Source organism: Balaenoptera borealis (assembly GCF_965194805.1).
Source record: "Balaenoptera borealis genome assembly, chromosome: X".
Classification (NCBI taxonomy): Eukaryota; Metazoa; Chordata; class Mammalia; order Artiodactyla; family Balaenopteridae; genus Balaenoptera; species Balaenoptera borealis.
In genome coordinates this window covers 72431350-72459044 of record NC_138881.1, presented here as the reverse complement: position 1 = coordinate 72459044, position 27695 = coordinate 72431350, and the positions used below count along the sequence as shown (strand labels likewise).

At 35.0% G+C, this 27695-nt stretch overlaps 1 protein-coding gene across 4 annotated transcripts in view; it reads right to left on the bottom strand.

Annotated features, from left to right (window-relative positions):
* Nucleotides 1-27695, bottom strand: part of DACH2 (dachshund family transcription factor 2) — a 623157-nt gene that overhangs the window by 368206 nt on the left and 227256 nt on the right. For all 4 annotated transcript variants that reach the window (XM_082377224.1, XM_082377222.1, XM_082377221.1 and 1 more), the window contains one exon: nucleotides 9164-9276. In XM_082377224.1, the coding sequence (XP_082233350.1) occupies nucleotides 9164-9276 (113 nt within the window). The remainder of the gene's footprint in view (nucleotides 1-9163; nucleotides 9277-27695) is intronic.

Genomic DNA, 27695 nt, shown 5'->3' with positions numbered 1-27695 from the left:
GATGTAGAGAATGGACTTGAGGACATGGGGAGCGGAATGGTAATCTGGGAAGAACTGAGAGTGTTGCATGGACTTATATATACTTGAAATTTAAAATAGATAGCTAGTGGGAAGCAGCCACATAGCACAGGGAGATCAGCTTAGTGGTTTGTGACCATCTAGAGGGGTGGGTTATGGAGGGTGTGAGGGAGATGTAAGAGGGGGGAAATATGGGAATATATGTATATGTGTAGCTGATTCACTTTGTTATAAAGCAGAAACTAACACACCATTGTAAAACAATTATACTCCAAAAAAGATGTTAAAAAAGAAAAAAAACCCAGCAAGGTCCTACTGTATATATATATATATATATATATACACACACACACATACATACACATATATATATGTATATATATATGTGTATATATATATATATGTATAACTGAATCACTTAGCTGTACAGTAGAAATACAGAAAACGTAAATCACCTAAACTTCAATGAAACATTTTTTTAAAAAGTCAACATCCATTTATTATAAGAATTCTCCACAAAATGGGCATAGAGACAACAAACCTTGACCTAATAAAGGCCTTATATGACAAGCCCACAGCTAACATCATATTCAACAGTGAAAAACTGAAAGTATATCCTCTAAAATCAGGAACAAGACAAGGATGCCCACTCTCACCGATTTTATGCAACATAGTTTTGGAAGACCTAGCCACTGCAATCAGACAAGAAAAAGAAATATAAGGAATCCAGATTGGAATGGAAGAAATAAAATTGTCACTGTTACTATGCAGATGGCATTATAATATATACAGAAAATCCTAAAGATACCACCAAAATACTAGAACTCATCAGTGAATTCAGTAAAGTTGCAGGATACAAAATTAATATATAGGAACCTGTTGCATTTCTAGACACTAACAATGAACTATCAGAAAGAGAAATTAAAACAATCCCATTTACAATCGCATCAAAATGTATAAAATGCCAAGGAATAAATCTAAGTAGGAAAAGACCTGTTCAAAGAAACTATAAGACACTGATGAACAAGACTGAAGATGACACAAACAGATGGAAAATATACGATGTTCATGGACTGGAAGAATTAATATTGTTAAAATGACCATACTACCCAAGGCAATCTACAGATTCAATGCAATCCCTATCAAAATACAAATGGCATTTTTCATAGAAATGTAATAAATAATTCATCGTTTGAATTAGAATACAAATTCTAAAATTTGTGTGGAAACACAAATGACCCCAAATAGCTAAACCAATATTAAGTAAAAAAAAGTACAAAACTGGAGATGTCACACTCCTGATTTCAAACTATACTACAAAACTATAGTAATCCTATCTGTATGGTACTGGCACAAATACAGACACATAGATCAATGGTACAGAATAGAGATCCCAGAAATAAACCCATACACTTATGATCGATTAATCTACAACAGAGAATGTAAGAACATATAATGGTGAAAAGGCAACCTCTTCAGTAAATAGTGTTGGGAAACTTAACAGTTACTTGCAAAGGAATCAAACTGGATTACTATCTCACACCATGAACAAATATAAATTCAAAATGGATTGAAGACTTAAATGTAGGACCTGAAACTATAAAACTCCTAGAAGAAAACACAGGCAATAAGCTCTTTGACATCGGTTTTAATAATATTTTTTTGATACATCTCCTCGGGCAAGGGAAGCAAAAGCAAAATAAACACACGGGACTACATCAAAGTAAAAAGCTTTTGTACAGTGACGGGAACTATCAACAGAATGTAAATGTCACCTACTGAACGGGAGAACATATTTTCAAAGGATATATCTGATAAGGAGTTCATATCCAAAAATATACAAAAAGTTCATACAATTCAACATCAAAAGAACAAACAACCTGATTAAATCTGTGTAGACATTTTTCCAAGGAAAACATACAGATTGCCAACAAGCACATGAAAAAATGCTCAACACCACTATTCATCAGGGAAACTCAAATCAAAATCACCATGAGGTATCACCTCACACCTATCAGGATGGCTATTATGAAAAAGACAACAAAAAACGAGTATTGGCAAGGATGTGGAGAAGAGCAAACCCCTTTGCGTTGCTGGTGGGAATGTAATTGGTGTAGCCATTATGGAAAATAGTATGAAGGTTCCTCAAAAAATTAAAAATAGAACTACCATATGATCCAGCAATTCCACTCCTGGAGATTTATCCAAAGAAAACAAAAACACTATTTTGAAAAGGTATTTATACCCCTATATTCATTGCAGCATTATTTACAATAGCCAAGATACGGAAGAAACCTACGTTCCCATCAATAGATGAATGCATAATGAAGAAGTGGTATACATATAAAATGGAATACTACTCACCCGTAAAAAAGAATAAAATCCCATCATTCATGACAACATGGATGGACCTTGAAAAGTGTTCTTTTTTAAAACTAAAAGTTTAGCTACCTACATACACATAGACACACACTAAAGATTTGGGAGCACTTAATAAAGCACTATAAAGCTTATCATCATCATCATCACCATCATCATCCTGTAAGGTTTGCTTAAATTCCAAGTTTTCTCCTCCACCTACACTGGAAATAAGCAATGGCTTTTGCTCTATGAGCCATCAATATAATACAAAAATGATTCACAGGCGTCTAATAAATTGGGTGGAGACATTTTTAGGTTAGGATAATTATAATATATATAGAAAAAAAGCACTGGCAAATATAGAAATCAGTGTTTTGGAAACCCAGATTTAGCTAATATAATAAATGAAGTTCCTGTTATTAAACTGATATAGTTAATCTTTTTGTTTAGTGGAGATACCGAAATTGTATGTTAGTCTAAACTCCATATTAGAAAATTTTAGTCATTCAACTCTGGCTCCTATTAGGCCAATGGTTCTTCCTGGACACACGAGAAACAAAGAAAAGGCAATGACATAAAAGCAGTTACCATTTGTGTGACATGAAGCATGCCTTACAATATTACTCATTGAAAAAGTCAAAGATAGTCACAGAAACAGAAATGTCTTAAGTTGACCATTAAAAAGGTTGGTTTGGTTCTTTCTAGATAGATCTCTCCTGTCTTACACTCACAGAAGAAAGGCCTAGGACCACTCTGTCCTCCTTATGACCACTTCTTAGCATCCAAGCCAACTGAATAAGAATATGAAATGCATCTTGAGAAGGGAAGGGTGCTGATTCCAATCATGCTATCAGGCTAACTGGCATTATACCATATCATGAAGCTAACATCTCACTGCAAAGACCTAGCAGAATTCTACTTATGGCTCTTCCAATCCTGAGCTGATTGTTGTAGCTACTATTACAGGATTGGATATTCACAGGCTCAGTTTCCCAGGGAGTTGGATGGCAGCTGAAATTCCTAAAAATATTTTGTCACAATAGAACTCGAAGAAAAAAAAAAAACCAAACAGATGAAGAATCTGCTATCTTTTAAAAAGTGAACACTACAGGAATTTCATTTGAAGCACTTTATTACTTCCTTGTAAGCTGTCAGTTTAAGTCTCTCTCAGGCCAAATTCCATGTCTGTCTGTTTGAAATGGTTCATAAACTGAGGAAAGGGGAGTAGTCATATTTTGGGAAATTCAAAGGCACACATGACTAATCCGTGCTTTGAGTGTGATCCAGGGATATTAGCACTTCTCCAGATCTGCAGAGAAAGATGGGGATAAAAGTCCTTCTTCTTTTTCCCTCTATAATCCAAAATATTTTACAGAAAATACTAGGTAATAGGATTATTTTGTATTAATGACCTATCAGGGAATTAAGACACAGATTGCACAATAGAAACAGAGACAGAAACATGAGATGAGAATATCAGCAGTACAATATTATGAAGGCAAAAAAAAATTAAATTTCATCATTTTTTAGTAACTCAATAAAAGGCTGGATGGAATTTGAGAAAAATCTGACTCACCAAATGAATTTTATTTCAATGTGTTGTAATGTTTTCTCATATTGTTTGGTGCAGAACAGATGTTCAAGAAACATATGTTAATGAAAAGACAACCTCAGAATGGGAGAAAATATTTGCAAAAGAAGCAACAAAGGATTAATCTCCAAAATATACAAACAGATCATGGCGCTCAATATCAAAAACACAAACAACCCAATTAAAAAATGGGCAGAAGACCTAAATAGACATTTCTCCAGAGAAGACATACAGATGGACAAGAGGCACATGAAAAGATGCTCAACATCACTAATTATTACAGAAATGCAAATCAAAACTACAATGAGGTATCACCTCACACCAGTCAGAATAGCCAGCATCAAAAAATCTACAAACAATAAATGCTGGAAAGGGTGTGGAGAAAAGGGAACCCTCTTGCACTGTTGGTGGGAATGTAAATTGATACAGCCACTGTGGAGAACAGTATGGAGGTCCCTTAAAAAACTAAAAATAGAACTACCATACGACCCAGCCATCCCACTACTAGGCATATACCCTGAGAAAACCATAATTCAAAAGGACACATGTACCCCAAGGTTCATTGCAGCACTATTTCCAATAGCCAGCACATGGAAACAACCTAAATGTTCAACAACAGATGAATGGATAAAGAAGATGTGGTACATATATACAATGGAATATTACTCAGCCATAAAAAGGAACGAAATTGGGTTATTTGTAGAGATGTTGATGGAGCTAGAGTCTGTCATACAGAGTGAAGTAAGTCAGAAAGAGCAAAACAAATATCATATATTAACACATATATGTGGAATCTAGAAAGATGGTACAGAGGAACCTATTGCAGGACGGGAATAGAGACGTAGACATAGAGAACGGATATGTGGACACAGGAGGGGAAGGGGAGGGTGGGATGAATTGGGAGATTAGGATTGACATATATACACTACTATGCATAAAATAGATAGCTAGTGGGAACACGCTATAAAGCACAGGAAGCTCAGCTCGGTGCTCTGTCACTACCTAGATGGGTGGGATGGGGGGGTGTGGGAGGGAAGTCCAAGAAGGAGGGGATATAGGTATACATATAGCTGATTCACTTCATTGTACAGCAGAAACTAACACAAGATTGTAAAGCAATTATACTCCAATTTAAAAAAAGAAACATATGTTAAATGAAAATCATGAATTATATACATTTTTATCTATAGATAGATATTAATTGATGATAGATACATACATATATACATACATACTATATCTCTTGGACTATAGTTACATAGATATAATCTCTAAATGGATATCAGACAATATTGTCAAGAATAGCACATGTGGGTCCTATCTTAGTGAAAAAAGAATTATCATCAGTAATTAGTATGTTGATTATACATATAGAAATTAATTTTTGAAGTAATTTTTAGATACCTAAGTACAGTTAAATATCCCAAGTATTTTAATGACCCTACACCAATGCACACACACACACACACACACATTTTTATTTATACTTTTCATTTGCTAAATGAGATACGTTTATTAATACCAGAGACTTTAGCATACCCACTCTCTGAATTATCTCAAGATCTGAATTAGTGGGGTTTGAATGAATCAGTTTCCATTATATAGAGGAAATATAACGAAGAGGAAAATAAACATCTTTGAAATGGAAAAACGATACACATCAAAAAAGGAAATAAAATCACATAAAGTAGAAAATTTGAAATACCTTTATGCTAAGCAGATAAAACAATATGGCATACCTGATATTACTCTGCATTTTTAAGAATTTACATGTCAAGCTATATGAATAATAGAGAACTCTTCTCAAATCTAAGCATGATGACTTAACCATTTCTAAACCTTTTTACTTGCATTTTTTTGCTTGCAACTGTTGGGGGGAAAATAACAATTTAAAGGCAAAAATAACATACAAAAACATCACTATATTTAAAAAGAGATCTCATGATCATTGTATTTTGTTACCCTTAGACCCCATTTTCAAATTGCAAATGCAAAGAAATAATATAAACAAATGGAGAATAAGTTTCATTTACTTAGGCAAACTCAGCAGGGTTCAAAGAGGCTTCTCCAGACATATGACATTGAAACAGAAGGTAACAGCAGACTCTTATCAATAATTAATTTGACAGTTGTATGTAAAATTATACAGAGCTGTAAAATATTATCTCTTTCTTTACAAAAAAATGTTGAGACATAAGGACCTGAAACAGGAAAATACTGTAAAGCATTTTAACAGTCATTTGGGAAAAAAAGGATAATTCTCAACCCATAACAGATCATATTAAAAATATCAACTGAATTCTTCAAAAGTATATTTAAGCAAAATTAATGAAAGTTAAGTTTGTAATGGATAGTAAGTGTAATGCCAAATATGAAACTTACTGATAGCTAAATTGAGAATTGATTCTCTCTCAATTATCTTTGCTAATGGAGGAGTGAAGAAGTGTGTCTAATGCAAAATAATGCATAATCCCAGAATTATTTCTACTTGGCTTACAGAGCAGTTTTCTTCTTATATGACTGGAAGTGAGTAGGATATCCTTGAGCATGTAAAATAAATTAATGTATTCTAAGAAGAGAAATTACTATAGAGCTGTGCAGATTCTTCTTCCTTCCCGTTTAATGATTTTTCTACTGTCTGCCATTTAGACTGAAGTATTCATGCCTTTCCCTACTCAGTCCTTTATCTATCTCTATCATCTCCTTCTAGGCACAAGCAAAGGGTTATGAATTGAGGAGTCTTTTTTTTTTTCCAATAATTCTCACTGTGGTAAATCCAAGTTGTAAGACAGAAGGCCAAGGCTCTAATCCAAGGAAGGAGGCTCCGTTATCTTGTAGGAATTGAAGCATACATGCCAGATAAACTAGGAGGGGATGAAAACCTCAAACTGGATTTTAACATTTACTATAAGACATCATGATGATGAGGAGAAAGTATGGGCCCTGGACTTTAAAACACCAGGGTCTGAAACCCAGTTCTGCCACTCAGTTGCTCTGTAACCTCAAGCAATTAATTTAAACTCACTGAGCCATACATTGTTTACTTGAAAAATGAAGACAATATTCATAAGGTTACTATAAGATTAAATGAAGTGTATATAAAACACTTAGCACCCATGTCTGGTACATAATAGAAACTTAATATATATTACAGGTTTTTCTCGACAGATAAGGTACCGAAGTTTATTCAAGAGTACATTAGCCTCAAAGCAATTATAAAATCCTTTTTTTCTTCCATCTACACAGGATACATCTTTCATCAGGACACAGATCTGATTATTTACATGGTACTGATTCTAGGCTCTGTCAATGTATTTCAGAAGTCAATAAATAGATTATCATTTATTGAGCACCAAGGTAATATATTTCAGGCACTGTTATGCCCTCTATATTCATTTATATGCACAGGGCTGCTTTCTTCTTGTATCAGAATTTGTTTATAAATATTTAAAGTCTAAAAAATCATTATCTAATCCCCAAAGCCTGAGTCTCTTCCTAAATTCTCTATCTTAGCTAATGACATAATCATCCAACTTATAACCTAGGCTAGACATGAATCATCCTAGATTTCATCCTCTCGCTCTCTATTTTGATCAGTTATCAAGTTTGATTAATTCTAATTATGAAGCAACTATGAATCTCTTTTCTACTCTACTGAATTCTCCTCAACTCAGGTCCTCAGTATTTCTCCCTTCATTGCTACTTACCTTCAACAGCAATTGTTTTTAAAGCATTTACTCAGTTACTTATCAGTGGTTCCTTTTACCTACAGCAGCTTTTTTTTTTATTTGAACAAAATCCTATATGAAATAGAACATGTAAAATTCTGAGGCGGAAGTGGGGAACCTAGAAGTACTTCCCCAATCCCATGTCAGCCAGTAAGGAAAGTCCTTGAAAGACCCTTTGGAAAACCATTGGTCTATAGGGAAAATCCTAAACTGTTAAACAAGATAGCTTCACAAGCTGGTTTTTCCCACTCTTTCTACCTCTAACTGTATCGCCTATAAGTCTCCCATCTTAAATCTCTGCTCCAGTCTCTTCCACTTAATTGCTATTCCCCCTAGCATACCAGGTCCTTTCTCATCAGTGTATATCTGTCTACAGAGGATGTTTTTCCTCTGATTCTCCATCTGTCCAACACTCAGCCTATAAGACATAACTCAAATCTCTATGAGCATTACCCAACTTAACAAATTGATTTAGTTGCTCCCATTCTGTGATATTATAGCACCTTGTATGTACTTGTATTATAGTCTCTATCATACTTTAATGAAATTGAAATTATTAGTTTACATGACCTTCTCCCTAATTCTACTGTGACAAGGACTACTACTCATATAATTTTGCATTACCTAGGACCTAATACCCAAAACACATTAGGTTTTTTTTAGTTTTTTGTATCATTGAAGATACAAAGATCATATTGTCATTAAATACATTTTCTACCACATAGTAGCTTTAATGATTTTTAAAGGTTCAGTTAGAGAAATAGCAAGCTTATTTTTTTTCAATTCTTTTTTTTTTAATTGAGGTATAGTTGCAAGCTTATTTTTAAGTGTTTTATGTGCTTTTATGTTCTTTTTTTTTAGAGAATCAAAAATGCAAATTTATGAGACCGGTATTTTTAGGGGAGTACTGTTTATCACAGTGTTCGATGAAAAACACTGAATCATTATTTAAGAAAATGACTACTTGCACTTTCTTCTTTTCTAATCATAAGGTACTACCAGGGATGATGCATATTATTTCTACATTTTATCCTAGAGTAATAACATGGAAAAGATACACAGATGCCCAGAACTTTTGAAAACAAAAGGAGTATTATTGAGACATATCAACAAGCAGGTATACTACATCCCATAGGAGGCTTTGAGAAAATGTTAGTTTGGCCAGTCCCCCCTGCCCCCACCATCTCTTCCCACAGCACACAAAAACATACATACATACACACAATAAGGCCTTGAAAGAGGTTTCTTACAAGGAAATGACAATTAATTTTTAAGTCATGTCCATTTGATTTGAGTCACTGGAGTAACAAAACTGTTTTCGTGAATACTCAAAAAAATTCAATAATGTAACCTCTAGTAGAGCTTGAAAAGCTCTGAAGGACAAGGCAGTTAGATCAATATTAGTTCATTTCAAATGCTGGGCAGTATGAAGAGACAAGGCTGATCATCGGATGGATTTTATTACCTGTCGGAGTGATAAGTCCTGGTGATAAGAGGCCTGGGACTGAATGGGGCAGAAGGCGAGCATTGTCTTGCAACACTCCCAAAGAACGCTTAGGAGGCCTGCCAGGCCTTGAACTGTTGAAAAACAGACAAAGATCAGGTTAAAATATGCTCTTTGGAAATACCATCACTTGCTACATTTGCCTAAATCTCGTTTAATTGCCAAGAATGATAGAATTTTATATTAAAGACTATTTTCATTGATTACTAAAGGACCAATACTTTATACTAAACTTCCAAAATAATTATGGCAAGCATTAAAACCATAAGAGATCAATTTCTAGTTTAGATTCTATTTACAAGCCAGCACTTTGCAATACAGCTTACCTGTTGTGAGAAACCCAAACCTCGCTCTTAAAGCTACACTTGATCCCTGGTATTAATACATGCAACTGAGATCTGAGATAGGGGCTCACAGAATTAGGATTGTATAGAATGTGAAGTGATTAAGTCTCTGCTCAGCATGCCAGAGGTGAGGGGTAAAAAGCTGATATGTAGAATAAGGCCTGATGTTTACTAGCATTTCCACAGCTGCTGGGAGCCCACAGGGAACAAAGAACCCCTGCCCTCAGTATGTTTTTTCCTACCTATTATTTAAACCAGGCTGTATAACCAGCAGTACACTCTCTTGGAGTGTCTGTACTAAGGAAACCCGCCACCTTTGCAATCTAGGCTGTTTTTTCTCACAGATTGATTGGTATTTTTAACTGATGAGTTGATGCTAAACTTAAAACATTAACCTAACCTATTCTATTTGCACATTCTTCACCCAGGTGTGAACAGTTTGCAGTTGCAAATGTTAATCCATAAAATAATGAAATAGAAAGTCAGTATCAGGCTTCCATCTTGTACCCTAATACAGTCAGTGTACTGAATATATCATTTAGAAGCTGTCACCACATGAACAGACTTATAAGTCACTGAACATTAGGATCAAGTCATTCTCAAGTCATGCAGTATATTTCAAATATTACTTTCTTAATGTTACTTAAAATACTGCTGTTGCTTCTTAGTAGAAATGCAGTTTACAAAGCTGAATAAGAGGGATTTTGACAAAATACTGCAAAACACTATATTAAATAACCCAAGCTGCAAAAATTTATAAGGTTCAGATAGAGAACATTTCCAAAAATGACTTTTTGTTCACAAAGAAAGTTAAGTTAAACCTCACTCTATCAACTTTGCAGTAGCAAAGTGCTCCATCAATTTAAGACAAACTCTGCTTTTAAACGAAGACAACTTCTAGCAACCTTATACAGAGGTACTATTACCCAGTTCATTTTTCATACACTGTGCTGATGTTATTTTCTTTCATTGTACATCAATATTGTATATCAATCTAGCATGAAAGATTCTTTTTTTCTCATTTAATGTTTCAATTTTATAAACTGAATCTCCTCTCCCTCCTTCTACTCAAGTTTGGGCTATAATTTATTTTCTTTAATTCAGCGTTGTTATCCTGTTTGTCCTTGCCCTGTTTTATGGCTTCCTAACTCTTTGAAGGAATAGTGATAAGAAAAATATCCAATTTACTTCAAATGCCCTAAAGGATCCCAAGGTCACTGAACAATATTCATCAGGTTATATCCAGTCATTAGAAAAAGGCACTTTTTGTTGAATAATCGTCACCAAGTCCGTACTTTCCAAGTGATTCTTTGTGTCTTTCTATTTGTCAGAATTCAAGCCTACTAACTTTATTAAAGCCCACCTGATAACTCTTTGTACTTTTCCAGCATAAAAATTTCAGTGCTGTCTTTATGCTCATAATCAATTTCAGACAGGCTGTCTCCAGAAGAAAGCAGCCTGATGCTCACTCTACTTCCCTGAGCCAGTTGTTGACAGTACACTTTGGAAGCTATAAGGTTTAAATAGTTCTGTTCCAAATTTATTGGTCAATCTCACAATTTGATGTAGCTCTTTTCCAATAAGCTGACTCAGGCTTGGGGGGCATTAGATTACAGGCCTCTTAGTCTGATGGTTCTGCCTTAAATTCCAAGATTTGAAAAATTTTGTCAAATTTCCCACCATCAGATCTATATTGGGGAATTCATGGCTAATGTCACAAATGGCTTGGTAGTATTTACTACAAATGCTATAAGCCAAGAGGATCATATTCTCCATCCTAACATTATTTTCAGTTTATAATTTTATGATGTTGGTATGATTAATTGTGAGCCTCCCCAACTAAAATGCAAGGTCATGAAGGCAGCACATATGTCTGTTTTTGTTTGTCACTGTACCCTGAGCAATTCTCATGGTGTCTAGCACACAGTAGGGGCTGGTAAACAGTTAATTAAAATCAGTTAATGAGTAATGATAGGACACATTATTTTGCCATGGCTACAGTTTCCAAATATTCCTTAGATTGCTCTATTATTGACCAAATAAATAGAAAGCCATCATTTAATCATCAGGTAAACACTTTTAAACTTCAGACTTTATGGCAATTATAAGAGCTTCAAAATATGATCCAGTCCAATCTGACTATTTACAAGGTTAAAGAAGGGTAGATGATACTGTCTTACGTCTGAAAGTTCCTACAAACTTCAAGACCCATTCAAGGGCTGAAGGTTCCAGCAGTTATTCATGTGTAATGACAGTTTCACTTATTCAATCATCCAATAAACAAACATGCACTAAGTGTCCATTCAGTGTGTATCTGGCATTGAAACTAGGTATCAGGGTTACAAGGTTAAAAAGTTAGCTTGACAAGGGCAAGGGTTTTGGTCTGTTTGTTCATTGACATATTGTGAGAACCTAGAACAGCTTCTGCCTTTGAAGAGCTTAAGGTCTAGTGATAGAGATGTGTGTTTGACCTGCTATTTAAAATTTATATTTAACTCTTTAGTGAATATGGCTGTGTGATGTATCCTTCCAAACTTGTTTAAACTTATCAGTGAGAAAAATCATATTCAGATGCCTTTGTTTATACTCTCGGAAAGAAGACTTGGGCCCCTAGGGTAAATTAATTAGAATAAAATTTGTGAAGGTGCTTTATAATCAATAGAGCTCCATACTAATACAAGACAGATTTATTCTTACTTTTAGACCAAATAACCCTCAGTAGTAAGACATTCCTAGCAATAAAGTTCTTGCATTTCTTTTCAAAGAACACAAGCCTGACTACATGATGAAAGACTATGGAGGACTCTGTAGAAAGTTGGGAAATATTCTTGATAGATGATCTTGCCACACTTCTTATCTTTAAGAGCTTTATTAGCATTAGGCAGATATTTACATATTAATCAAGACAAATAAACATGTGGTGATTTAACTAGAAAACTGTTATTTGGATGACAATTTAATCAGCATAGGTTGAAAGGTTCATCATTGCAGCATCCTGTTTCTGCTAAAATATTGATTGTGTTACTGATTTCAGTAATGCTTTATTTTACAGGGCACAAATAACCATGTAATTACTCTTTAAATGAATGATAATTGCTTGTTGGCAATTATTTGTTTTCAGTTTAATTACAAGGTTATTGGTACTCTGTAAAATAAAACAGGCCCTTTTTAAAGTTCCCACCCAAATTGCTCAGTGGATATATCACCCATGAACACCATAAACAAAACTTTATGGTACAAGGCAAACAACCCACCAAAATAGCAAAACTCTTATTAAAAAGCTCAGCTAAATCTTTGAGATCATCAGCTTTATAAAATCAACATTAGGTATAACATTTATAGGTGGTTTGGAAGGAAATTATACCAAAGAATCATGATTTTCTCTGGGTCCAGGTCATCCTATAACATAATTTATCCTGATATGTATTTTACCCTTCACTCTGTAAACTTCTTCAGAAGAAATGAAATAGTAACTCAGCTTCCTGAGATTAAAGAAAAAACCAAATTGAAATATGTATCACCTGTATTTCATTTTTCTGCAGTTGAAGTGGATTACCATCAGAGCGCTACCTCAAAGTTTATAAACTTTGTAGAGTTGACGGGTCCCTAAGAAACAAATTCAATAGGTCTTCTGGTGTCAACAAGATATGACACAGTCTGTGAAATATTTATTCCAAGTTGTAATAAAGTAGCTGATACTTTGTTCATTAAGATTATGAAATTTCACTGTTGGAGTTATTTTTATCTTGTATCATCAGCCATTTGTATATGAATAAAGGCGTAAACAATTGAGTAATTTTATTTCAAAGAAAAAATCATATTAATAAATTAATTAGTCATGTCATGAGACTTCAAGATATTTAATGTAAACCATATATGGTCAGCACATGAGTTAGCGAGGAACCACAAGTCATGTTATCCTCTTCAGTGAAAGTTTGGCTTACTACTCTTTAAAGAAACACTCATAACATTCTTGGACAAACTGAGGATATAGTGGCAGTTAACTGTGGTATTAGCAGCAACTTGTAAAGATCGCTGCATTTGGATTCCTGAAGTGGGAGCTGCGAGCCATGAGCCATGACCTGGGATTCACTTTTCAGAGCCATCACTGATATTTAAAATCCCTTGGGATAGTCCCTGAATGTGTCATTTTTTTCAATTACATTAGAAGCCAAGAAAACCAAGAATGGCATTAGGTTTGAAGGTGTTGTTTACCTGACTGTGAGAGTGCTGCTCTGACTTTTCAATATGCTTGTTAAATTAAATAAAAATCTTTCTATCAGAACAATAAGACTTTTAATTGCATTGTGGATTAATAATAATCTCTTAGGCCTGACATTTATTACAACATTTCAAGGATGCCAATGGTAGTTAAACTCTACCTGACCTTTCAGTGTTTATGAAGAGAAACAAACTCTGACCTCACAGCAACTTAAATCCATCTTCTCTCAGTGTTAGCAAACTGATCACTTGTCTAACTATTGCACTGGATTGTATTCTCAACCAGATCAAAGGCAGCAGCAGCCAATTCAGCACCTGGGAAAAAGTCATCCATGCAAAATGGGCAATTAACATTAATCATATATGAAATTGTTCAAGCTGATAACTGGAACCTGGTCACTATGGTAACTCTCATAAAATGGTGCTTATGTTAAACTGGGCGTCAATCAGCTCTTGGTTTATGGGAACTTAAAGTGTGGCTCATCATGTCTCTAGGAGCTATCAACACAAGGAACAAAAAAACACACCAGAGGCAAGGTCATTTATATTCCATTACCATTTACTCCCTTTTTCAGTTCTTATAGGCATATCCAAAACTTAAATTTGAATGCATTAAAAGCATCAATACCAGCATTCCATTAGAGTTAGGGAAGTTAAGGAAATTATCTTTAACATAAGGGTGTTCAGGGGATGGGGGAAAACCTTCCTTGTTAGGGTCATGTATTACAATACCAAGGATCATGTAGAATAATTCATGTTTAGCATTAATCTTATGATTGTCATAAATTGGATAATTTATAGTTATTATTTTAAATGGTGATATTTAATTCCTTTTCTAATGCTGAATTTCTATTTTTACTTCAATAAAAAAAGAAATCTGATGTAATAGACAATTTAAGGGTTGACTACTCACTTCTTAGAAAGTATAAATGTGAAGCTATTTTATACTTCATTTACTTGACTCTGCTCCCTATTTAAATTAAATGTGCTCTAAGCCTGGTGTTAGCACCTTTAAACAAGTTTAGTTTTTGTCATAAATTGACTGAATTCTAATAAACGTCTTAGTATAATTAACAAAGATTGTATAACAGAAATGCTGGCATATGATGAATTCTTAGTAGCCTCTTTTCGTTCTGCTTATGTAATTCCAATTAACATCAATGGAATCATTGCACCTTAGTAAATCTTAGAGTGAATCAAATTAAATAACTATTTCCCTAAAGACGCAGACGTAGAGAGTGGACTTAAGGACACGGGGAGGGGGAAGGGTAAGCTGGGACGAAGTGAGAGAGTGGCATTGACATATATACACTACCAAATGTAAAATAGATAGCTAGTGGGAAGCAGCCGCATAGCACAGGGAGATCAGCTAGGTGCTTTGTGACCACCTAGAAGGGTGGGATAGGGAGGGTGGGAGGGAGACGCAAGCGGGAGGGGATATGGGGATATATGTATACGTATGGTTGATTCACTTTGTTGTACAGCAGCAACTAACACAACAATGTAAAGCAATTATACTCCAATAAAGATATTAAAAAATAATAATAAAATAAAAGGTTTAAAAAAGAAATAACCCTTCTAAAGTGTGTCATATCACTGTCAGACACAATGTTTTTAAAATACAGGCATTCTTGAATTCAAAGAATGTGTCACTGCTCAAAAATTTGATATTAAGAGAATGGTAAGAAGTTAACATTCACATTTGGATACATTCCACTGGCATCTCAAATTCAAAATATGCCTCCCCAAATCCCACTCCCCACACCTTCCTTCTCTTGTTTTGTCAGCAATATAGGCATGCTTTTCCTTGCCAAAACTATAAACTTGAGGGTAATTTTGATTCTCCCTCCACCTCTCCCTTCATTTTCAGTCTCCAATATTTTTGTTCCATTGTAATATATGTTGCAAATTTCCATCTCTATCCATTCCTATTTCTAACACCCTACTTCAGGCCCTCATCACTTCATGCCCAGGTTATGTTCAACAAGTTGTTTCATTGTTCCAATCCATTCTACATAAACTGTGATCTGAATTTTGGTGAAACATCCTTTCATTATGTCATCTTTTGCTCTAGAACCCTCAATACTTCCTGACTGCATATAAAATAAATTCTAAATGCCTTGGTCTAGCAATCTGCCCCAATATATCTTTCTTCCCTTTTCTCGAATTACTTCTTAAATGAATGTTCTTCTCCAGCTGGATGAGTAGATCCACTATCTGCTAAGCGTAGTATTTGACCCTAGAACCCTTCCATTGTGAAATGTCTTCAAGGTATTAGGGTTCCTGGGGACAAATTTTGTTAAGCTCCACTGTCTTGGGAAGGTTTCAGTATAACCTGCTGTAAACGGTGCTGTTTTTCTGAAAGGCCACTGCTTTTTACTTTGTGTCATCATACAGGCTCTCTTTAATGATTACCACAAAGGGAACTTCAGTACCAGTGTTAAGGGAGCGTGTTACAGCTAGCCAAAATATTATTTTTCATGTCTGGCAAATGAAGTCGCATTGGTAATTGTCAGTCTGTGCATAATCCCATGATGATCTCAAGAGTTAACATTTCATGTTTGAATGTCAATCAGAAACTGCAGAAGTATGGTGTTAATATCACAACTCTGGAGAGCTTAGGAAGTTGAGTAAGATTTTTAGGAAGCTGATCACTATTAACCTGACTGCATTAGTCTCTATGGTTAGGAATACAGCCTGGAAGCACATATTCAATTGATAAATACAGAAGCCAGTTTCCTTGCTGATTCAAAATCTTTTTAAAATTTTGCTCTACATGGATAAATATTAGCAACCCATATTAAAATAAAACTACTTTAAACAATCTTAGATATTCAGTGTAATGCAGTGGAAAGCACTAGGACTTAAACCTGAGTTCTAATCTCAGTTGTGGGAGGCAGAGTTCCAAAATTCTCCTCCATCCCAAGATTTCCAGCCCTAACTGCTAAAACTGTGAATGTAATGAGATATTAAGTTATATTACATGGCAAAGGTGATTTTCTACGTGTGATTAAGGTAACTAATCACATGACTGAGATAATTGAAAAGGAGATTATCTAGGTGGATCCAATCTAATTATATGAACCCTTTAAAAACAGAAAATTAGAGAACACACCATTGCTGGTATGAAAATGGACAGCGTTATATGTCAAGGAATGCAGGTAGCTTCTAGAAGCCAAGAGCAACCCTGGGCTGACAGCCAGCAAGAAAACAGGTGCACAAGTCTTATAGTTGAAATGAACTAGCTTCTGTCAACGTCAATGAGCTTGTGAGCAGATTCTACTGCAGAGCTTCCAGATAAGAGCCCACCCTGACCAACACCTAGATTTCAGCCTTGTAAGACTGTGAATACAGTCAAGCCCCTCCAGATTTCTGACAGATAGAACTGTGAGACAGTAAATGGTTGTTATTTTAAGTTGCTAAATTTGAGGCAATTGGTTGCACAGCAACAGAAAACTAATATACCAGTTTTGCCATTATTGAGCTGTGTGACCTCAGGCAAATTACATGACTATTCTAAATATGTTATCTCATTTTACGATTAGAGATGTAAACTAAATAATCTATCAATCTGATCATTAGAATCATGCTACATTTCTGGTCAAAAGCAGATAATTCATTAACTTCTAAGTATACATAGTTTTCCACTTTCTCATGTGTCTATTTTAGCTCATATTTTAAGTAAAGCTGCTGGATTGGCCCTATGGAAAATTACTCCAAAAAAGGGCAAAATATGTGCATAATACTATAGCATTATCCTCACCTTATAGTTGTGTGTAGATAATTAATCAATATATGTGAACACCAGTTTTGAAAAGCTGAAAGTGCTATACAACTTAAAGGAAGAAAATTCTGACACATGTTGTAACATGGATGAACCTTGAGGACATTATACTAAGTGAAATAAGGCAGTCACAAAAAGACAAATGCTATAAGATTCCAATTATATGAGGTATCTAGAGTAATTAAACTCATGGAAACAGAAAGTAGAAATGTGTTTGCCAGGGGCTGGGAGGAGGGGGGGAAATGCGAGTTGTTCTTCAATGGGCATAGAGTTTCAGTTTTGCAAGATCAAAACGTTTTGGAGATCTGTTGCATAACAATGTGATTACAGTTAACATTATTGAACTATACACTTAAAATGGTATAGAGGGTAAGTTATATATTACATGTATTTTACCAAAATTTTTAAAAATAAATAAATAAATAAAATGCTTAAGATGATACATTTTATGTTATATGTATTTTACCACAATTTTTAAAGTGCTATATAAATTCAACAGTAATATTACTATGCTTGCAGTTATTAATTGACTTAAAATTTCCACTGAAATCATTCTGAAGGCCAAAATAAGGCTAGCCAGAGAGATATATCCTGCAGTTTACATGTTAGAAAAGTAGTTTTCTCATCTGAATGATAGTACTGAAAGAATTTCCAACTCTCCCAACCATCTCCTACTACATACTTAATTTATGTCCCGATGCATCCTTACTTGTAAGGCAAAATTCAAGAGCTCAACCTTTACACTTTAATTTCACAACTCTAATTTTTTCTTAAGGTAACTGTAATACATGTAATACATGTTTATACACAGATTTCTTTCTCATTTTCCTTCCCCATTCCTTACTTTGATAGGAAAACAGTTTTTTTAGGTATTCCTCCCCCCAAAAACCTTTGCCCCCCATCTATTTCCCGCTTTGAAATAATAAAGAAAATTTTCATCAAAGACAGAATAGCTCATAGCAGTTGACTAGAAAATAGATAACTAAATTCTAATTTTTCTTTGTTGCTGACTGTGGCATAGTCATGGATAAGTTGCTAAACTTTAGTAAATAGGCATGAAGATCTTCAAGGTGGCCATGGCAGTGGACATGCATTTATAAGGTTCCCTGCCCTCCCTCACTTTCATTTTGAAGTCAGGTAAATTTGGGTAGATTCAAATATCACAAGTAAATCCTGACACAGTGCGGCCTGGATACACATTAACACACTTTTCTAAAAGTCATTTTTCTTCCTAAATCATCGTTCCCGTGAGGCAGCAAAATTCAATAGCCCAGCAAGGGACTATGAACCCAGAAACTGAATTTATCTGTGCCATTGATCCAGTTTGTGACCCTGAGAAACTCAACTTCTCTATGCTTCAGTTTTATCATCTGCTAAATGGGTACCAAAATGATTTGATTCAAGGAATTATGAAGAATTGGAAACTCCCCTCTCTAAAATCCTCCACAATAAAATAATATGCAAGAAGGGAAAAGAAACAGCTAATGTGTGAGCATCTTTGAGCAGAATTTTCCAATTTAAACAGATTCTCACTTTATACAGTAGTGGTGTGGTGCACCATACAATTACTTTGATAATGTTTTTATAGGGGTATCCTTGAAGCTGTTTTTTTTTTTTTTTTCTTCATTAGCTGTTCTAAGTCAAAAACACTATCACTTTCAGTATGGAATTCTCAAAATAACCTTTTACTTCACTGTCTTCAAGCAAACAAACTTAACAAATCCAACTGCTGGCAAAGATTATTTTCCTGTTTCCTTCTAGGTTCCCCTCACCCAGTGTGAATAAACTCTTCCTGTAAAAGAGAACCTTTTCCAAAAAACATGGTTATTTCCCCCCATACCTATAACTTACATCTCTTCTTTAACTATAGGAAAATAAAATCAATGCAATTTGCATATTTTAATGTTCCCTCATAAGTACATTTGACCCTCACTAGAATGTTTTACCACTTTCTGAAGCAAAATGAAATTTAATAGCACCCATGGCTAATGTGGGTCTCCATTTCAGATGAGATTTCTTGATAATACTGATGACAATTTGATCCTATAGCTCCTACTAGCAACAAGACAAGGTTGCAAAAAGGGCAATGTGATACAAGTCCTTAAGACTGACTTCTAACTAATGTGACATAAACTTGAAACCAAACTTCACCAGCTTATCCATAAGTTAGATTTAGATTCAAAGCCTATACAGGCCTCTAAGAGTAGGATATGTTGTTGTGGGCACATCCCTGATGGCTAAACCCACAGCACAGTTCAAGGTTAGAAAAATGCCTGACACAGCTCAAAATGGAAAACCATAGTTTTACTGTGAGAAAATGAATATATACGCACTTATGTTCATTGTTTAACACTTGAAATGACAAAATTTATCCCAAAATATAGGGAGGGAAATGGAGTAAAATAACATTAGAAACTTTTTCAAAGTTTACTTGAGGGAACTGTATTTATAAATAAGAAATGAGAGTATGTATTTATTTTGTGTGGTTTTGCTCTTGTTTTTTGATTCATGCCATTATCTAGACCATTACTCTTATATTAATATTATTATAATTATTGCACTAGAAAATACTTTTTGTGACAGAATCTCATAGTGTATGTATTCATTGTCTTTGGACTTTCTCTTTCTGGGGGTTGTTTTCTTCTTTGAGAGAATGCTATTTTCTGGCACAGCAGGATAGACAATAACAAATGTGCTGTTAAATAACACTCACCTCAAGGCAGGAGGATATAGATAGAAATAAACTTTTATATCCTAAAATTAGAAGTATTTCAAAAAGAAGTATTTTATCACTGATCATTTTTTTCCAAGACAAATTCAACTAACATGCTTCTATTACATAATTATTAAATATAATTTAAAGCCTGCTCTAAGCAGTGAAAACCTGTTGATTGCTTCTCCTTTTTGGGAAAAAAAATAACATTTATCAAGGTCAAAACCACAGAAGATTTAAAATTCTTAAACACTCTTGGCAAGTTAACCCCATCAGTGGGGTGTACTGAGAGCAATGTAACATCCACCTCACAAAAGAGCTGATGATGACCCTCACTCTAATGCTCCTTCTATGTTCAGAACAGCAAGGCATTTCCTTGCATTTCATGTGGACAACACTTTCATCCTTTCAGGCATTGTATGAATGTAAATTAAATTCATCTCAGCACCATGGTAAAGTTAGCAGCTTGTCCCACTCTGCCTGTTGTAAAAAAAAAAAAAATAGATGTAACTAGAATATAGCTACTTGTCTTAACTCTAAATTTCTTATTGATAGGGACTATATAGCTTATTGAATATGTAGTGCTTGATTGTGCCTAACAAAATTCTTGGTACAAAGTAAACATCATCTAGGAGAGAAGGAAGGAAGGAAAGGATGGAGGGAGGGAAAGAGAATTATTTTTCATGTTTTATCAGGATACTTTGTACTGTGCTATGGAAGCACTTTTGTGAGATTCCCTTGGAGCTTTGGAGGCAGAAGTAAGAGCCAAATATATTTGGCTACTGAACTCTCCCAGAACTGGCTTAAAATACCAAAATTAACAGGTGGCAGGGTTACCAATTAGTGCAACAGGAGAGAATCACACCGAATATTTTTTGCAATCTAAACTTTTGAAAGAAAACTTTTTTGAAAATTGGCAGGATATAAAAACCGAAAATTATTTTCCTTTAGTTTCTTATTTAAATGAAAGGATTGATTCTGCTTCTAATGCACTTGGTTAGAAAAGCCATCCACAAGCTTAGTTTGAAAACTGGGGAAGCAAGGTCAGTGAGGTAACACAGTTTCTATTTAATTCTCAATTTACATTAAGCCACAGGAAAATTAATCATTCTAAATAAACTTCAAAGTAACAGTGAGGAAGGAAGGGGTTTTGCATTTTCCTAAACCCTTGCTGAGAGGCTATTGTATCCTTTATCTTCCTGTCTTCCAGAAAGTTAGTGGTTGTATTTAACTTAAACTATTCATTTACCCTTCAGATATAGCATATCTTGAGATGCTTTTCAATGACTATAAGCCGTTAAAGAGTACAAACTCTCTGACAGCTTCCTTTAAATTCTTGCGTTTACAGGAGCATTTCACAAACCCATCTTCACAACTGCACACATTATAATTTACACGTTAACTACAACAGGGTTTCACCTTAGGCCTGTTGCCAAGAATAATCATTTTAAATCTTTTTATCCTTTCGTAAAAGGATAATTATAAATGTGAAAGTAACAGCAAAGGAAAGGTGTTAAGAAAGCACTTAGAATAATCTCCTCCATTTGAATACAGGAAGGCTGATGAAGAAGAGAAGGAAAGGGAGGCAAACCAATTCTTTGGGTGAGAAGTAACATGTCAAATGCAAGGCATGAAACATTAAACTGAAGGTGTGATAGATCTGTCCAAACGTCCCAAACAAAATCAGCCTGCCTTTGTGCTGGAAGGACAGGAAAACTCACAAACATTCCTCATTGGAATTTACTGGTAAAAAGCCAGCAATGAAATATACATGCAAAAGGTTACTCACTGCTTGTACTTCCCATGAGTTGGGGCTGTCCAACAATTTAGCAGCTATGTTTTCCCTGAAGATAAATAGTACGCTCATTTAATTTGCCTTTTGTTACAACCTGAATGCATACAGTTTAATCTTAGTCTCTTCCTCCACACTACAGGTGTTTCCCTTTAGCTAATTAAACATTAACATTGTGCAACTGTCAGTGCTCTAAAATTGGTGGTTAATCACCTCTGACTAAGAGTACTACAGAAAGTCTAAGTAAGTTGTGTTCCAGATAAATTGCAATGAATACAAGATGTTTCCGTCCTCTGAAACATTACACTGGAAGTTCATAGTTTATTTTTCAAGATTTCTACTTTAAATGGCATTGTTTTTTTACAACTTCATTCCTTGAAGGAGTGAATGGTAGTGTGGGATATGAATAAAGGATGTTCTTAGAGGAAGTAGGTCATATTATTTAGGACCTCACGTCAAAGTCAAAGACATGAGGGTTTTGCTCAAATATTGCTACTTGTAGTGTTGGGAAATTCCTTTTGTTTTGTTTTGTTTTTAATCAAGAAATGTCCTGATTAATGTTAAGGTTTACATCCTCCTATGAGCAAGCATCTATTACTACTCAAGGTAATATTTTTAATATATGGAGAAATAGTAATCCATTACCAAAGCGATGGATATTGGGTTTGAGACAGTCTGGGACCTGGGACCCTTTGCTGCAGTACTGCAATACTTGCACCTAGACACACCTCTCCTCCAACAACAAAATACAAAGAAACTATAAGGGACTAAAAATAACTGTGTGCATGCCCAGTTGGGGCAAATTCTGGACAGAAAGATACAAAAGACCAAAAAACCCAACTGCCACTTTTGAAGAGCCCAAGGCAAAAACTGGGGGTCGGAAGCAAAAGCAGGGTACTGTGCATGCCCCCTGCACACACCACCACCTAAGGGGTGGGCAAACCACCTAAGCCACCCCTCCAGCCTGACCCCTGGACACACCCCTACCCTCATCCCATATAAGGAACAAGCTAGCCCCCCAGACTCAGGGAGCCAGTGAGTGAGCAAGGGAACCTGTTACTTGTTCTTGCTCCCCCCTGCTGCAGCAGGGCCCCAATAAAGCCTTGTCTGAATTTCTTGTCTGGCCTCAATTTCTATTGATTGGGGAAGGCCAAGAACTCTGGTCAGTATCAGGCTGAAAGAGAATACAGACAAAATCATGAAATTCAGAAGTCGAATGTATGTATCAGTGAGTGTATAAGTATATAAACTAAAACTCAGAACCCAAGTGAAAAAAAAAAGACCCTGAATCAGATCCCCAGTCTGTCATTTGGGCTCTGAAAGCAGTTATGTGCCGGAACCAATTTTTACCAGCTTTCGAGCACCAATTATGTGCATCAACTCCTAACTTCACATTGAGGCTCTCATGTCGGTAGCTTGAAATAGGCCGTGCTGGGAGTATTTACACCACGGAAATCAGCCAATACTACAAATCAGTGCTCCACTCCCACCCTAACCCGCAGCCAGTTGTTAAACATTTACCAGAACATAACTGTCTTAGAGGAAACCATGGTAGTCATGTTTTCTAAATCAAATAATTCTTCATTTGACCTTGCCATTTTCATATTTTATATAATTGAAGATAAAACTATTATATCTGCAATGAAAAATCTTGAAGAAACACAGTGTAAAGTATCTGATTTTAGCAAAACTTAACTATGAGAAACATAGCTATATACCAAAAGATATGGAAAGCTATTTTCTTGAACATTTAGTAGTCCTGGAAATGAGCATATTTAGAAGCATAAGAGTATTACAACAAATTTGGAACTGCCATTATAATCTCCACAATCTTGGGTGAGTTACCCCACCCCTTGGACACCATTCCTCTATATTCGTAAGCTGAAGATGTCAGCTTAAATGACTTCTGTTCCTTCTATTTAATATTATAGGATCTTTGGGATAATACCAAGGAGCCTTCACTTGCCTCCATACGGGTCAATTTTTCCTGTCTTTTTATGGGGGGGGCAATAACAGTCAGCATGGCTTATGGAGAATTCAATAGCAACTCTCACCCTTCAGAGTCTCGAGGTTTTTTTATTGGATCTTCCTACATTATCATGAATTCTTCTTTTCTGTGCATTAACTCTCCACAAAGGTAAATGGGTAGCAAACTAAACCAACTGCATTCTGAGCAACAATGTCCTTACTTCCACTTAAGATTAACTATTTCAAATCCAAAATTGTTTTTTGTAATCTGAGTAGGATATTTCAAAAGAAATAGGCTGCCTATGTACACATTGGTAGTTAATGCACAATGTTACTACATTAAATTTTTTTTTAACATTAAATTTTTGATATGATGCAAACGTTTAAAACGGTGATGATTTTTTAAAGCTCTCTAAGTATAATATATATCAGCAAAGAAACACAAAGCAAGTAAGTTATCAGCCTTTAACGAGAAACAAATATTTATAAGTAATATATAAATCAAAATTGACTAGATTTGGAGTGACAAAGACAAGAACGAATTGATTTAATATTTCAGACTCTGAGTTTATACACTTTTGAGAGAAATGCTATTCAACAGGCAGGCCAAAAAGTATACATTCAAGTGCTAAAGAGAAAATATTGGCATATGAATAAATTGGTCTAGGCCATCTCCATATTTAGTGATAATTCATGATAATTTACAGCAAGTCATAACTATAAAACAGGTATGATTCTTACCTAAATTAAAAATCCAACGTAAAAAAAAAAGTCTAAGTTGACTGCTAAGTAACTGCCAGTCTCCTAAGCAGGGACAGTTCTAAGGAATGATTCACAATATGTATGTTCCCATGGTGGAAAGTACAGATAATATGATGTGGAGCAATTAAAAGCATTTCCAAAACATTTAATGCTAATAACATGCTAATACCATATCTATGCTAGCAACCTAGCTATCGATGTTTCGGTAAATCATCTACCTGTAATGCAAACTATATTTGCAGTGTCACTGTTCAGCCATACGTTAAAACTATGGTCACTCACTTTTATTTGCCTGTTTAATAAGAATGGATTTTGGTATTAAAGAAATAGTTTATCATAGTTCTAGCTTTTATAAGCATTGCACTTCTTTCATTTAAACTGTTCTTTAATTATAACAATAATTACAGCTGAAATATAGAAATTTACACATCAAAATATACCTTATAATATTATGTAGCCCCATGTGGTTACTGAGCACCTGAAACATGGTGAGTGCAAATTGAGATATTGTGTAACTAAAATACACACTGGATTTTGAAATCTTGGTACAAAAAATTAATAATGTAAAATATATCATTGATATTTTTATATTATTACATGTTGCAATGATATTACTTTGGATATATTGGGATCGATAAAATGTATTAAAATTAGTTTTACCTATTTCTTTTTAGTTTTTAAATGTGGAAACTAGAAAACTTAAAATTACACATGGGGATCACATTTGTGGCTCATCATATTTCTATTGGACAACACTGGTCTAGAATATATATAGTCATCTGTAAATATTGGTGCATCAAATGATCTTTGTTTTTTTAAACCTCATTTCATTGATATTAAAAAAAAGAGTCTGAAAAAGACAAGATGAAACCAAGAGAGATAAAGGTGTCACTTGGTGATTCAGCGGTAGAAAAGAAATATGCATAGTGGCTTATTCCAGAAAAAAATACAAGATTAAACATATTGATTGGAAGATGTTGAGGCTGGGAGTTAGGTGCCCAATCACAGCTCTGAAGTTACTTTATTCGTTCATTCCACTCATCTTCATTGTGACATTTCTTATATCTTAGTCAGGTGTGCTCATGTCTCTCCAATTTAAAATTTAATTAATGTTTTATTTCCCTAACTGTATTTCAAGTTCCTTGAGGATCCCTGCATCTTTATATTTACTTATATACATTATTGATGCTAAAAAATTGTCGGGATATTAGCAGTCATTCACTATTTGTGAGTTTTAAAAGTTGACCCAGAAAGGAAAATTTCTTATTTAGGAACAACTACAAATCAAGAGCAGTCCTTACAAACAAATAAATTTTTAAAATGCACCTCCAGATACCTTTCTTCAGTTGCTAAAGCCTTGCTCCATGTATGCAAAATGTCACGGCTACATCTTCCTGTAAGTTTGTTATACTATTTGCTCACCTGCAGCCATATGGATTTCACTGCCATTCAGAATTAGGCAGAGATAACATCCATGGTCATACTAGAGCAGGGCTAGCACCCTCTCCATTTAGGCCGCACTAATGGGCTGAAAGCACCTTGTGGCCTTCTAAGTCAAAAGGCATGAAATAGACCTCCAAGAATTACGACCAGAGTTTGACTTTGGGGCCTTGCTTTGGACAGGTCATTTGTCAGGACAATCAAGATTGCTTCTGTCTTAGTCTCATTCTAAAGTCCAAGTGAAAAGGTCTCTAGGAACTGACGAAATTGTCCAGCTCATACCCTTCACCTATCTATCGCATTACTATTATAAAGGCTGTTAGTTGCAGCAGTTGTATGACAAAGAAACATAGATGTTTTAATTCCTTTAATATCATGTAGATCAGGTTTTGAGCCTATTGTCAGCTGTACCTAGGCAAGTGATTTGATACTAAGCAAGTCATTTAACCTCTATGTGTCTCCGATTCTTAATCTGCAAATTAGAAGTATTAACACCTACCTATCAGAGTTATAGAAAAGACACACACACACACACACACACACACACACACACACAAGCACACATGAGAGACAAAGTATGCCTGCAGAGTGGTGCCTGGTACATAGTCTTTAATAATTGTGCTTAACAAGTTGACAGCTATTATTGGTAGTAGTGTTGTAATTAAGAACCTTAGAACTGTTAAATTGATACAGTTTATTTAATTGGTATAACATTTTTCTTTCACTGTAGTATAGTACATAATGAGCATCATATTTTGCTTTTCTCAAATTTCTTATCCATATTGTCTGAGTAAATCTCCTTAGAATTCCATAAGCAGCCTAAAGTTTTAAACCACAGTGACAGAACAATGAAAAAAATACTACTCATGGTTCATTTAGTGTTTATATTCACTTTTTTTCCTCTTTATCAAACTTAAGACAGATGCAGGTATTTTTACTTGCCCAGTCCGGGAAACTGAGACAAAGAGGAAAATCATTTAAACTGGTTTTAGAGACGGTTGTATTGTACTGGAAAACACTTGAATCCATCCATAGCTGCTCAGGTTTATAGTACCTACACATAACTGGAAATACTTAATTCAGGTCTCAGAATACTATGTTTTATTTGTTTCTTTGTTTTTATTTAAATAAAACACAAGGGCAAGAGACTTTACCATTATAAAAATAAAATTATGATATGGGTCGCGTTTTATTTAAAAATATAGAAGATACTTAGATCTTTGAAGACTCATGTTGATACTGACCAGGGTTCTTGGTCTTCCCCAATCAATAGAAGTTGACCAGAGGCCAGAGAAGAAATTCAGGCAAGGCTTTATTGGGGCCCCTGCTGGGGAGCAAGAACAAGTAACAGGTTCCCTTGCTCACTCACTGGCTCCCTGAGTCCGGGGGGCTAGCTCGTTCCTTATAAGGGATGAGGGTAGGGGTGTGTCCAGGGGTCAGGCTGGAGGGGTGGCTTAGGTGGTTTGCCC